We start from the raw sequence: 14,324 nt of genomic DNA, 5'->3' as shown, positions 1-14,324 counted from the left end.
TATAACAATATATAAAACTCTGTTTATTATTAAATACATGTTTGATATATGCAGTACACAATATACAGTAACCTCAAATTCACCCATTCATTTTAAAATCACACAATATATTACCTCTTCTTAGCAGCAGGAAAATGAATTTCAGTACATTCAATTGACTAATGGTAAAGACATGGTAATCCATTTTTTTCAATATACAAAGCCCTGAAAGCACACAGTAATCTTACATGAAAATTTGAGACCCCTTGTAATGGTTCTTACTGACTTTTGTTTTATAAATATAAAGAGGATTTGACAGTACATCCAAAATTCCAGTGATATCTGTTGAAGCAGCACTGATGTAAGGCACAAATACATAGGCTACATTATCTTTCTGAGCACAAATATACAGGCGCATACTTAATTTTTTTTTAATTTCATTACAGAAAACTGCAAACTAGTCTTAAGAAAACCTGAGTTTTATTATATTTGTGTAAGACTGTGGACACCACAGTATACCTTATCCCCCTGCATCACTCACACCAGCTGGGTATTGGTTTGATAACGGTATACAAGAAGTTTGCATAAATACAGTATAACTACTTTTATAAATCATACTTTCATATTAATATAAAATTATAATTTAAACAGAAAGTATCTGATCAAACAATAAGAGAGTAGAAGTATTTGGTGCCAAAAAAGAAAAGGAAAACAAAACCCACAACACTGAAGCCTGATACCAAGCAACCCTATTTTTAATTCCAGTAAAAGTTGCTCACCCACACAGTATGTGGGCAATACACCTACGCTAACTACTGCTGTGCCCCTTTGAGTCAGGCTGACTGCTGCTCGCCCACATTGATGACAAAGAATCAAATAATAACTCCCATTGAACTGTGCTGAAGCCTGCAGCTGAACAGTGGTAGAAAAACAGTCCAAAGCTTTTCTCATGATAGAATGAAGAGTCAAAATGAGTCAAACCTGCACTCACAACCTAAGAGCCGGTGCAGGAAACAAAGTGCCAACAAACTCTGTCACTACATGTTAGTTACAGTTTTGTGATGTTAAAGCATTGACTAACATTTCAGATTAGAATCATGTATTCTCTGCCACATGAGATACATGTGAGCTGGAAGGAATCTGTGTACCAGTAGAATTTCTTTATAATAGCAAGGATCGTATCTATCTAGTGAGCTGGAGGGAAGGTGCAGTCCTGCCGTCTTCACACCCATATGAGAATCAGGACCAAGTCCTGCTTTGGCCAGACACATTCCCATGTAAACATCATCAATGGGATGAATGGGAACGGACTGGGACATATTGTATATGACCAAAGCTGTATAGCCAGACAGTAGGAAGCCTCCACCACCACAGTAGGGAGGATATGAGTCTGACTTCTGCACCTGAACTGGGATAAAATATTTGCTCAACGGCATTCTAATGGGCCCTACATTCTGGATCAGATGGCCAGTAAAAAGGTGCTTGCTTCCATCATTGTCCTTGAGGCTCTGAAGATACTCAACCATGTTGTTTGTGTTGGCAAAGACGTCATCATCACCATTTAGCAGGAAGCGAGCGTTCGGACAGTTCCTTTCCATCCATTCCAGGAAGAGTATTTGCTTTAAGGTGAGGTTGTAGAAACTTTCATTAAAGTCCCATTGGAGTATGTCATTGTACTCACGTTTCTCCAGCTCAAGTAGTTTGTTCAGTCTCTCCTTCTCAAAACCAGTATCAATTGTTCCTGAGATGAAGATCCTTCGGATCCACACACCATTGTGTAACCTCTCTTTAGCCCAGGTTTTACGCAGCACCTCTCGGCGGTCGTAGTTCACAGGGGAACTTTTAATGACCAGGAGAAGAAAGACTTCTGCAGATTTATCAGCTCCTCCACATTTGTCAGGAAGGTCCAGCAGCATGGGGAAATGGCGACAGTGTTGATAATAGAGGAAATCTTTTATTTTATCAGGAAGAGAGCTGAAGCCTGTGATGTAGGCAGCACTCACATTTTGTTGACATTTTGACCAGGAGTATACATATGAGTTTTTTGTGGTGGGTTGCCTTATTTGACTGTCATCCTCTCTCACGTCTAGGTGGAGTCGGATGGTTTTGTAGTCAAAAAAATCTTTAAAAAGATGGAGGGCCAACAGACCAAGAGCTCCCGCCAGCAAGAAGGTTTTTGCTCTGAGGTTTCTCATCCTCGAAAATCTGCAGTGACAAAACAAAACATCTTAATATGACATAAAACAATTTGTTAGGTAAATTAAGGTTAAGGATATCACACCTGCAGGCATTACAGCCACTGTCACACTACATCAATTTAACAACAAATGTGAAGAGCTGCAGTCTCATAGATGTGTACACTACCTGCTCAGTGCAAAGTAAACCAGCAGCTGCTGAAGAAACATATAATATGCTAGTCAGACGGATTGACTACACTAAGAGACGCATGTTGCTCTGTTCCTGCTTGATGTGTGGGGTGACAACCAGACAATTCACACTCACCCACGTCATTACAATGTTCTGTTACTTTTATTTGCAGTCACATTAAAGTAGATAAAACACAATAGTTTGTTTGGTCTAGATTTTTTTTATTAGCACCTAGACAATGTGCTGTTTCTATATGAAGCACACATTTAGTTTGCATTGTTTGTAATGCAACTAGCTGGTTTCATTTTATATTTATTCATTTGTCTTTAACTGGCTGCTGAGTTCTCTTCCTGGTCAAACAGACGATTGGCTTTGAGGTGTGTGTGTGTGTGTGTGTGGGGGGGAATGAAAAATGATTGAAAAGTGTGCTGGGGTTAATGGGGACAAGTCAGGGAAGAGAAACATGAAATGGTAATTCTCCATGTTGTCTTCCTGTGTGTTGTTATATCTATGACTGGTGTGGGGAAAACATAATGAATATTATGAAAGTTAAAGGTTTTGCTTTTTGAATTATCAGAATTAAAATTCCGTTAAGCTCCTGGACTGTTTCAGTGTGAGTATTTAGTCATTTAATCAATTACCCTGTAATTTCCTTTGTCTTCTAATGATCATGTGTCCGTAGTAGGTGTTAAAACAACTACCTAGTGATTGTGTTTACCATCTGTGAACTGTAGTTATGGTGAACATGTTAAAATACTTAGAGTAAAGACAGGAGCAAAGCAGTTGCTGTGCCTGATCCACTCCAACTCAAACATCCAACTCCACAGATAATTTTAGAAAGCACCAGTTCAAACACTGACATTGAAGTTAGCACACACCAGAGTACTTTGGTTGTATGTTGGTCATCCTGAAGTCAAAAGAAGCAACTCTGCTCTAGAATGAGCAATTATACATGCTCATTCTGCAGATGAGCGGAGCATTAAACATTACTGGAGATGCTACAGATAGTCTAGAGGTGGTTTTAAATTTACCGTGGAGTTATACTTCATTTTAGAAGCACAGACTTTTAGCATCAACTGTTGAGAGGAGGTTGTATTGAGCTGCCTCTGTAGAAAACTAAAAATACAGAATGAAAGGAAGAGAGCTCAATGTGCCATAAACATTAGAGCTGGATGTTTGAGAAGTAAAAAAAAAAAAAGATCTTCTGGACTAATGAAACATTTTGACTTTTTGGGCTTAGTCTTAAACTATGAGGCACAGAGAGGAAGAATGTCTATAAATTAAAGCTTTCGCACATTTCATCTGACTGCTCTGAATAACAAGCAGAGGCCAACCGGAGCGAGCAGACTGAGTTTCACAGCGGACATGAGGTGGCTTGGCATCTGCATGCTTCATATGCTGTCATGTCTCCTCAAAATGGGTGGAACATGTTACATATGGATGATGTCAGACATTAAAGCATCAGAACAAACTAAATACTCATTCAGAGAAGCGTGGAGAAAAAAAGGGAACGCACCCAAACGAGCATTCAATTCCCCTGTCATATAACACGCCAGACTTAACATCCTTACCCTGAATCATGCAGAAAACAAACACACAACTGCATGAAACCTTAAAATCTACCACATCCAGGTTAACAGGCTACAGAGCTGGGAGTGCCTTCAGTGTGTTTATTACGTTTCATTAGTGGAGTATTTTCTTTATCAAATCAATAACAAATCATACATTATGCATAGGCTATATTATGGTACTACTGTCATAGAATACAACACTATATGGTTTGTTTTTTATTAAGATTGTCAGACGTTTTGATTTAGCCTATTTTCTGTGCTGTTAAAAAATTACATGAGGTGCTTTTCTACCCTTTTTTTTCTCATATAACTCCGCAGTGTTTCTATATCACGCATGAGCAATTCAGGCAATGGTTACCGAGTTCAATCATTACCTCTGACAGTCACGACAAAAGTTAAATATTTTGAGAATCAGCACCCCGCAGGACAAAAATAGTGCTTAAAGAGTTTCTGCTTTTTGTTTCACAGCAATTTCCCATAATATTAGCCAGTGGTGGAAAGTCACTAAGTAGGCCTACATGTACTCAAGTACTTAACTACTATAGATCATTTTATTCCACTACATTTTAGAAAGAAATAATGTACAAGTACTTTAAATTGTTTAATATAAATATTTAGCTGATAATACTTCTGTTCATATTTTTTACATCGTTGTATTGGTTGGCCTACTTCTGCTTAGCCTAAAGATTCTAAGTAGCCTACTGAACATCACCAAACTGCTTTGAACCATATGGAATAATAATATATGCCTACTTCTTCATGTTTAAGGGCACAATCATTCGTCCATTTCTACACATAAAATGTTGTGTTGTCAGGCTTTTTTTTAATCAGGATATTGCACATGATCATGTAGTCACACAGTATCCACAGTGCATGCATCATATTTAGGCTGGCGAAAGAAAATCGTGATTCGAAGGATTAGGTGACATTTATAACGGTATATTATGCCTAGATAGTCTCTGCAATAGAGACCGGGTGAAGTTAGTTTCGGCACGAATGCCAAACATTAACTATCTTCACCCAGGTGCAATAGAGGACCGTAAAAGAATAAATAAAACAAGCGCTTTCATAAAAACAAGACACATTTAAGACAGCCTAGGCTACTTTTTTTTCGGTGTGAGACGTTGTTTTCCGACCTGATCGTTAATCTATCATGTCTTAATCAGTGAAGTATCACAATTAGATGCAATAGGTCTAATGCAGCGACTGTCGGTTATTGTTATCGGAAATTCAATTCCCCGTTACTTTAAAACGGAAACCTGGAGGAGAACTTGGTATAAAGCTCCTGTACGAACAGCATTATATGAAGTTGGTTCGTAAAAGTTTACGTACCGTTAAAAGGAAATAGTTCCTCTCGTGTGTCTCTGCAGCTCCAAAGTCCAGTGTGCGTCAGCATGACTCTGTGCTCCGGTCTGCTGTCCGCCTGCTGGGCGGCTCCTGTTTCCCCACTCCTTGTTGTGTGACTGATGCCTATCACTTAATATCACCACGACAAGGAACAAGGACACATTCAATTCAGTTTTTCGATTGAATTGTATTTATAGTATCAAATCATAACACGAGTTATCTCTAGACACTTTACAGATAGAGTAGCTAGGTCTAGAACACACTCTATAATTTACAAAGACCCTACAATTTCCCACAAGCAAGCATTTGGTGCAACAGTGGCGAGGAAAAACTTCCTTTTAGGCAGAAAACTATACAGATATAGAACAAGACTATGCACTCTAACGGTTCTCTCTGTGCTGATCAAGACCCAACTGAACACCTATGTGAGACTCGTGTTATGCCAGAAACACTAAACCATTTGATAGACCAAGATAACTTGATTTCATTGAAGACTTTAGTTGATTAATGAAATGACAATGTGTGTTTTCTCTCCAGTGTTACATGGATCTATAACAACAGCACCATTGCTTACATAGGTGATCTATGAAACAATCTCAGGCCTTGTACTTTTCTTGGACATCATTTTCATTGCTTTATGCCATTATGCCAACAGATTGATTCACTGTAGGATATACCTTTATAAAAGTTTCTTTAAATCAATAGAGTTAACTCATCTCCTTTATTTGTTCCCTGTAGGGCAACTGGTTTTGTAGCATATTGCAACGTGCAGCTAACATGAAATAACATTAGTCCGAGTAAAACCCACTCTGCAGCACGGCATCCATGAGAAGCTAAATCATCGGAACGGCACAAGGGCATAACATGATGACTATCCTGTCATCCTACTACATAAAAGTATGACCAGCATAGCATTAAGCCTCCTGTTTTCCTCGGGTCAAATTTGACCCATCTTCAAAAAGTTTCTATATCAGAAATTTGGGGTTCTTTCAACAATTGTCAAAGAAGATAACGTGGATGGTTCCATACAACCGTTACTCTTCACAAGTTAAATAAATTATCAGTTCACTAATTTCATTGAATTTGGGTGTTTTATTCAATTTTATAGCATTTGGAGAAAAAAAATGACAAAAGAACTTTAAAAAAAAAAGTGACAAAAATGTCGGAAAAACAAACAAAAATGCGGGGGGGAAAAACAAACAAAAACATCGGAAAAAGTGACAAAAAAAAATTGGAAAAGAATGGACAAAAACATCGGGAAAAGCTTCAAAAACGTCGGGAAAAGTGTCAAAAAGGAACACGAAAATGTTGAAAAAAAAGTTTTAATTTAAAATTTGGACCCAGAAAAACTAAAAGTTGCATGGTCGACGGGAAGACAACAAGACACGAGGGTTATTCAAGATCAAAATACATCAAACAGAATCAGCCAGCGTCAACAACACAATCAGAGATCAACATAAAGTATGACCAGCATAACATTACAATCATAAAGGAATACTCTGAGCAAAAAGATACTGAAGTCAAATACATGTCATGTCATGGCTTTGCTTCAAGAATACACAGATGGAGGTGGATCCTGGTCCATGCTGCATCACTCTGCATAAGGTCACATGTTTGACTCCAGCATGGGGCCTTTGTGTCATCTCTTTTACATTTTGTATTTATTGTAATAAATAAGCAAGTTCATAGGTTTACAGCTGCCATAACCAATAGGCCTATATTATTATTTGCAATGGCTCAAATATCTGATCACATGCAACATGGACAGATTTACATTGTATTATACTGTATGTCAGACAATATCTCACTGGCAAACTCTACTCAGTAATAAACAAAGTAGAACAAAAGCAGGTTGTCTGCTGTCAGTAACAGGTCAGTCATTGTGATGCAGGTCCACTCAGCTACATAGAGCTTTATAAGGTCTTTCAGCTCATTGTTTTGGTTTTAATACCCACTACTTCAAAACTCCTAAAGAATGCCAATGTTGCTCTGCGTCTGTTGGATGTTAAAATAAGAATTGTTTTGTGTTTACAGCTTGTTGAGCTGCGTCCAAGTGGCCTAAACATACATTATATTGTAGGTTGATTTACGGCAGGCTCTACAGTCACACAATTCCGATGGGTCACAGATTTCGGCGTAACACTGGAAAAGCCTGTGTTTGAGTATCCAGCCAGGTAAACAGGAGTTTCTTCATGTAGGCCTAATTATATTTTAACTATGTTATGGCTAATACTGTGTCAGGGCCATCACAAAAAAAGGATATTAAACGAAGAGAAACTATTTTACAATTACAGGATTGTAAATGATTCAAAACCGACCCCGAAATGGCCCTCAGGTATGCAATATGTCTATTTCATTCATGAAAGAACTTTACAATGTGCAATGTGGTTGTACTACTACAGTAGCCTACATTTCATTTAGCACCTGGTTTTTATTTATTTTCACTCTGTGTTCGTATTGGCCTACTAGCCTATTTTCTTTTCCCTTGTCCCCCTGTACTTGTGTAAAGCCTCCTTGGGTTTCATGAAATGCGCTGTATAAATCTAAGTTATTTTTATGTCAGTTGCTACAACAAACACTTAATACTTTGGCTCGTGACACAGTGACAGTGATACCCGGTTTAGATACATCCAAAGTAGTTACCATAAGCAACACCTGAAATGCAAAAAATGTATCTTTGACGTATTATCTAATTGTAAACAAATGATTTTCTGTCCTGGCAAAACATTTATTGCAACTAGGGTATATGACCTCCCGGTATCTGGGTGGGGAAAGTGAGAGCAACACTTGCCCCTCCTTCATTACCACCATTGAGGTGCCCTTATAATTGTACTGGGTGAGTGATTGTGTAACTGTGTGAATGTGATCAGGGCTTCCTGCAAAAGAGAGGCTTCCTGTCAGTGAACCTTATACCTAATAAATAAAGGTTACTCAGTAATACAGCAATGTAAAGAAAAGACCTTTTACGACAGCAGGTGTGGTAAAAACACTACTGCTTTTTTCCAAAGCGGCTGCTAGAATCAACACAAACTGAAAGTTACATATAGCCACTTTCACTGTTTTATGCATATATACCGTAGTATTACAATTAGGAATAAATATAAATTGACATAAAATGTCATGTTTCATCTCCAAATTTCATCAGTTCAATTTGACCCGGAGGACAACACAAGGGTTAACTATACGTTTATTTGATGTTTTGTATTGGCCTGGCGTTGAGCTTCGGTGCCCCCCTCCCCCGGTTCATGTGAAATGACATCATGTAGTACGCGAGGGTCACCGGGGGGGGGTTGGGTGGGGGACCCCGAAGCTCAACGCCAGGCCAATACAAAACATCAAATAAACTGGACGGGTCCCGGTGACATTACAAGGGATAACATTGTATGCACTCTAATGGTGAGCAGGTTGTATAAGATCACAGGAAATGTTTTAAATGTACGCCAATTTACAGAGGAAACCTTAAGCAGGGTGTTTCCTATCACACATGACAACCTAGTCCCACCAGTGTTTGATTTATCTTTCTGTAGAAACATATGACAAAATATAAAAATAATTTTATATATAGAGCACCTTTAAAGTCATAAGCACAAAGTGCTTTCCAAAGTGGGTGAATTCAAAAGAGGTAAATAATTAAACATATGCATATACGTACAGTACATATACACATAAATATATACAAAGTGCACACAAAAAATTCTGACTCGTCCACCATGTGACAAACAAGTTATCTTTAAACCAGAATGTTTTGTTTTTTTTGTTTTCTTTTTACAATTGAGCCTTAATGTTTAATGGTTAATGTTATGTGAAGAAATGTGTCTGTTGGTATCTGTATTGCTGATTTTGCAGTGTAATAATGAAGAGTCTTTACACACTGACAGTTGTACAATTACATACCCACCAGTGATTTATTGCAATTCATCAGTCTGCTTCAGTTATTCATTCATATGACAGAAAGTGATCACTTAACATACATGACAGTATTGATAGGGAACATGAGTGTACACCATACAGCTTTTTACAGTTTTAACACTTGAAACATTCACTTCGGTGAAGTGTTTCTATCATTTACAGGCACTCGTCATTTACAATTTGCAAGTTTTAGGTCCAAGTCGAGTTAAGAGTCAGTGTGGATGCAACTTGAGTGTGTATTACAAATTTGGGGCCCTATTCCTCACACTCATCCTTTTTTTTAACCATAAGTTATTTAAATAGAAACTTTTTGACACGCAAATAAAATGGCTTAAAATCATCATTTCCTTCAAACCTTTCTTCTGTGGTTCTCAACTATCTGTTTGAAGAAAAAAAAAACATGACTTCCTCTTGTTCTCTTTCTCACCCACATCCTCTTTGTACTTTCATTTACTGTCAGATATATTTTTATCTGTACCTAACACATCACGCGTGTTAAACTTGAGAACTTTTATGTTTGCTAAGCAACACCTTTCTGGTCAACACCACTCCTTTCTTTTTTTTGTTTTTAAGTTTTACTCAGTGTGGGCACTCAAAGCGGTTGTCTGTACTATTGTCTTCCTCTGAGTGATGTAAACACATGTCCATTCTGTGTCGGAGGCGCTTCTTGAGCTGAAAGCGCCGCTGCACTGAGTTAATGTTGTACTCCTCTGCTTTTAGCTTGGCATAGTAATCAGAGAACTTGTTAAAGAGGAAAGAGATTGGCATGCCGTTGAGGATGATGCCAAATGAAATGCAGCCAAAGGCCACAATGCGGCCCACAACAGTTACAGGAACCACATCCCCGTAGCCCACAGTGGAGATGCTGACCTAAGAGAGAAAGGCGAAGAGTTCCATGTTATTTAGTTTCGATAGCATTTTGCGTTACTATGAAATGATGATGATGAAATATACAAGTTGATATGCTGCCAAACTGGCGTAACTTGAAAGATTTTATCAATTGTTTAGTGGGGGTAGTAAAGTAAGTCCACCTGTTCTGAACAAAGATCGTTAGTCATGTTTGCAAAGAAAGGGGATATTAACAACGCACAACAGCAGTTTAGGTGAAACATTCAAAGAGGACTGTATTCTGTACAACCAGGCTACCACTCACATCTGAAGTTTCAAACTGGCGAAGCATGGGCATGTTTGTTGTTGCTGTGTCCCAATACAGAGCTATTGCAAGAACTATTCAGAACTATGCATATTTTTTCATTACTATGCACCTACATGTGTCACCTTCAACTGTGCTACATGTCATTTCTATTCATCCACACCTTACTCATCTGTATATCTGTGTATATATACTGTCTGTTTATATAAGGGTGTTTATTGTGTAATGTTTGTATTATTACTATTATTATTATAACTAATTCTATTTTTCCATTTCTTATAATGCTTTCTGTATATTTTTTCTCCTATGTCTATTTAATGTGTATTTGTGTTATTCTGATGTATGTAAATTTTTTCTTTTGCGCTGCAGTAGCACAGGAATTTCCCCAGTGTGGGATTGATAAAGTCTATCTGTACAGTAACAAAAACAATTTGCAATTCACCCAAATATATAATATGGCATCTGAGAGTTTGGTGCCTGACGATTTATAAAAGCAGGTGGATTCGATCTCCATAGAGCTTAAAGGGACGCTATGCAGTTTAGGCCATTTCTTCGCTGTTTTCTCGCTTTTTGCTCGCAGGTTTCTCTATAGAGCTCCCCCTACAGCTTCGGAATAGATATTTGGCAGCTCCTATGTTTACTTGTGTCTGACACCTCGCTCGGTCAGTCTGCCGTTTCCTCTATCTTTGTTCCTCCGACAATGCTTTCCTAGTTTTCTGCTTCTTTTTTGCCGGCTCAGCCATGACGATAGTGTGAAAAGCTCCATCGCTACCTTGTTAGCCGGTTCCTGAATGGATGTATGTGTGCAGTGCCGTGAAGCAATTTGTTACATCGCAAAACCTGATATCACGCGATACTTCCTGACGCTGAGGCCGGCAGCTCGCCGGCCGAAAGTTGCAAGGGTGGTTTTTCCACTCACAGGCGCTAGGGGGAAGCGAGACAACCACCATTCAACTCGAAAAAAGTCATATAACCATTCCAATGACTCCGAAGCTGTTCAGTTAAGGTAAATTAAGCTAAAAAAAACCCTGCATCCTCTATCACATGTTTGTCTTCTAAAGCAGGTGTATGCTTGTGGACTAGGATAAGTCTAGGATAAAGTTATTCAGCTACTGATACTCACTGCAGCCCACCACCAAGCAGCTGGGATACTGCTGATAGGAGATCCTTCAGTTTCCCTCTCGGCCGAATGAAGGAGGGCAGAGAAAGTAAAGATTCCCATGGCAATGAAGAGTAAAATGCAAGAGGCCTGCTCGTAACACTGCCGCAGCGTAAACCCAAACGCTTTCATGCCGGTGGACTGTCGAGCCAGCTTCAAAATCCGAAAGATTCGCAGCAGCTTGATGACTTTAAGAACGTGGTTGAGCTTGCTGACCCGCGCCATGGTGCTGAGATCTTCTTGTGCATTTAAGTTCTCAGTGTAAGTAAAGGTTTCAAAGATAATCTGGATGAAATAAGGCATGACCGCCACCATGTCCACGAAGTTGAGTCCACTCTTCAAAAACATTGTGATGTTAGGAGTGGTTACAAGGCGAATGGAATATTCAAAGGTAAAGAACACAATGGTGATGATCTCCACCCATTCCATGTATGTTTTTCCATTGATTTTATAATCTTTAAGTTCCTCAACAGTGTTGAGACTCATTGTGACGATGGAGAGGAACAGAAAAAGGTTGGAGAGCACAGTGAAAGCCTTCGCCAGAGTTGAAGAGTACGGATTTTCCACAATGTCCCACAGAGTCTTACGCATATTCCCAAAAACCATGTCCTTGAAAAATTTGTCGTCATACTTCACCTCTATCTCAGCCAACAGCTCCCTCTCCACCTTCAGGTAGTCCTTCACCTCGTCCACCTTCTCCTCGAACATCATGCAGCAGCAGCGCTGGGTGTCCTTCAGGCTCAGGCCCCAGTATTTGATCTCCTCCTCGAAGTTGATGGGGCACATTTCCAGTATGATCCACAGCACTCCGCTTGTGTAGAAATGGCAGATGTGGTGGAAGAAGGCAGGGTCACGGTCAAAGAAGAACTCGTTCTTGCGTACAGAGTAATCGTCACACAGCGTGAGGAGTTTTGCTCGGTCCCTGCAGAGGGCCAATGAACCAATCCGGGTGTGAGGATATTTAATGGCACACTGATTGGGGATGTGAAACACTTTCCCACCAACATTAACACTGATGCTCTGTTGCTCTTTGGATCTTTCCTCTGCTGTGATGTCAGGACTGTCCAGATACTGCAGAGATGTCCATGCTTTCACTGTTTTCTCCTGAGAAAATGGGAATGTTTTGTTGTCCTCTAAACCCTTTGACAGACAGTTGATAGTCGAGCGGCGTTTTTGCAAACATCTCTGCAGTTTAGCATTCTCTGGAATCATTGCGACTGTCATTTAAGGCAGGAAGCCAATGAAACAGAAAAAAGCAAAACAAGAAACAGGAAACACTCCAAGAAAATTATATGTGATATATACCAGATCTTCCTGTTTTTTCTGGCTCAGTTGTGGCTGAGAATGTAGTCCACAGAGATTCCCCTATGCAACTGTTACAGTGCAGACAACACATAGGCATTTGATCAATCAGACTAGGAGATCCAAGGGCGGGCAGCAAAGGATTTCATCCATTTAATCTCATTGGTGCCTTTCCAAGTTTCCTTAAGAAGTAGTTAATATAGGTAGAAGGCGGGATTAGGAAACAAAGTTGATTTAAGGATTTGGAAGTAGACACAGCAGCGGCAGCGTCATCATGATGATCATAGAATGGAAGATACTTTATTCATCCCCGCGGGGAAATTCAACATGGTTGGTTTGGCTGTTTTTTTCTTATTCCTTTTTTTAAATGACCTTTTAATTCCTGTCTACTTTCCTTTCCTCATACTACTCTCATAAGTCTTTACTTTTTCTAATCCATGAAGTGGAATTTATTTTGAAATGTAAAATATATATGTATATAAACACACAGCAGCTATTGGCAGTTAGGTTCAACCATGGGCCATTCTTCTTCTAGTATTGTTTAATTTATGGCCAGTGTAGTTTTACATGAAAAGTCAGGGGATCACCAAAGTTGTCAGGATTCATCCTCAATGTCGGTACCAAATTTCATGAAAATCTATCCAATAGTTGTTGAGATACTTCAGCCTAGACCGACCGACCGACATTGCCAATCAATTGTTATCAGCACATTTAAATCAAGTGGATTATATTATTTATCTGTGTTATATAACAAGGTTCATTAGACTGGATTATTGGAGGACTTGTTCTAGCAACAGGCACACCCTATCGTCACATTGGGCATTTGATTATTATTAGATTATTCAGGGTTGTGAACATGAGCCTTCTATTTATATAGTTATCTACAGTGGATTTATCAAATATCATGTAATAGTTTTGATGTGGACTACAAAAGGGACAACATTTTTCCCCTCATAGGGCCAGATTTCACCCACAAGCTACTATTTTCCTACTGACATTCGGTACGTTTTTAGATGAGTAAGAATAAAAACACACTTTATGCAAGTTTTATAGAGCTTTGTAATGTCACATAAAGCTACAGGAAGTCATCAAAAGCTGAGACAAAATCCAGTGGAGACTATTTTTTTATGAGTTTGTTCTTTTTAAACCAGAAAAGACTCATTGAGATTACAATTCTGGCTAAAATAGGTAGCAAAACAGAAAAGGAACTGTAAAATCATGAATAACATTTCTAATACTATCATGTAAAATATTTCATTCTAAAAACAATGTGAACAGCACCTTAAAACAATCAAAGAGCAGTCAAACAATAGCAACACATAAAGATTTTAAAATACGTTAAGACATCAGCAGATGGGATAGGTAGGAGAGCACCCGGTTTATCAAGCAATGATTTAAATTCACAATTTGAGGCTTCCTCTGTCTTAGCATACACAAACGCTTTCACAGTAAAACAGTCATAAAAACAGAGAGAGAGACGGAGCATCTACCTTTTAAAAGAACCAACCAAAGGTAATCATGATGCTATTAAACAGCT

At 38.8% G+C, this 14,324-nt stretch overlaps 2 protein-coding genes across 2 annotated transcripts; both read right to left on the bottom strand.

The window, feature by feature from the left end:
• On the bottom strand, positions 1–5,384 carry LOC144523282 (N-acetyllactosaminide beta-1,3-N-acetylglucosaminyltransferase 3-like). Its single transcript, XM_078258743.1, has 2 exons — positions 5,250–5,384; positions 1–2,184 (listed from the first exon to the last, which is right to left on the bottom strand). Exon 2 carries the CDS (start codon positions 2,172–2,174, stop codon positions 1,056–1,058), a length of 1,119 nt encoding a protein of 372 aa, XP_078114869.1. The 5' UTR covers positions 2,175–2,184; positions 5,250–5,384; the 3' UTR covers positions 1–1,055.
• Positions 5,385–9,196: 3,812 nt separating this feature from the next.
• Positions 9,197–12,871, bottom strand: LOC144522883 (potassium voltage-gated channel subfamily V member 2-like). Its single transcript, XM_078258132.1, has 2 exons — positions 11,450–12,871; positions 9,197–10,043 (listed from the first exon to the last, which is right to left on the bottom strand). Exons 1-2 carry the CDS (start codon positions 12,707–12,709, stop codon positions 9,753–9,755), a joined length of 1,551 nt encoding a protein of 516 aa, XP_078114258.1. The 5' UTR covers positions 12,710–12,871; the 3' UTR covers positions 9,197–9,752.
• Positions 12,872–14,324: the final 1,453 nt, after the last annotated feature.

Source organism: Sander vitreus, chromosome 9, assembly GCF_031162955.1.
Source record: "Sander vitreus isolate 19-12246 chromosome 9, sanVit1, whole genome shotgun sequence".
Taxonomy (NCBI): domain Eukaryota; kingdom Metazoa; phylum Chordata; class Actinopteri; order Perciformes; family Percidae; genus Sander; species Sander vitreus.
Note: the sequence above shows the minus strand (reverse complement) of the source record. Positions and strands in the feature narration are given on the sequence as shown.

Bases quoted from the DNA above. Each gene is read 5' to 3' on its own strand.
- LOC144523282 (XM_078258743.1), bottom strand. From the start codon at position 2,174: ATGAGAAACCTCAGAGCAAAAACCTTCTTGCTGGCGGGAGCTCTTGGT.
- LOC144522883 (XM_078258132.1), bottom strand. From the start codon at position 12,709: ATGACAGTCGCAATGATTCCAGAGAATGCTAAACTGCAGAGATGTTTG. The intron at 10,044-11,449 runs GTGAGTATCAGT...TTTCTCTCTTAG, and splicing joins CTGCTTGGTGGTGGGCTGCA to GTCAGCATCTCCACTGTGGG.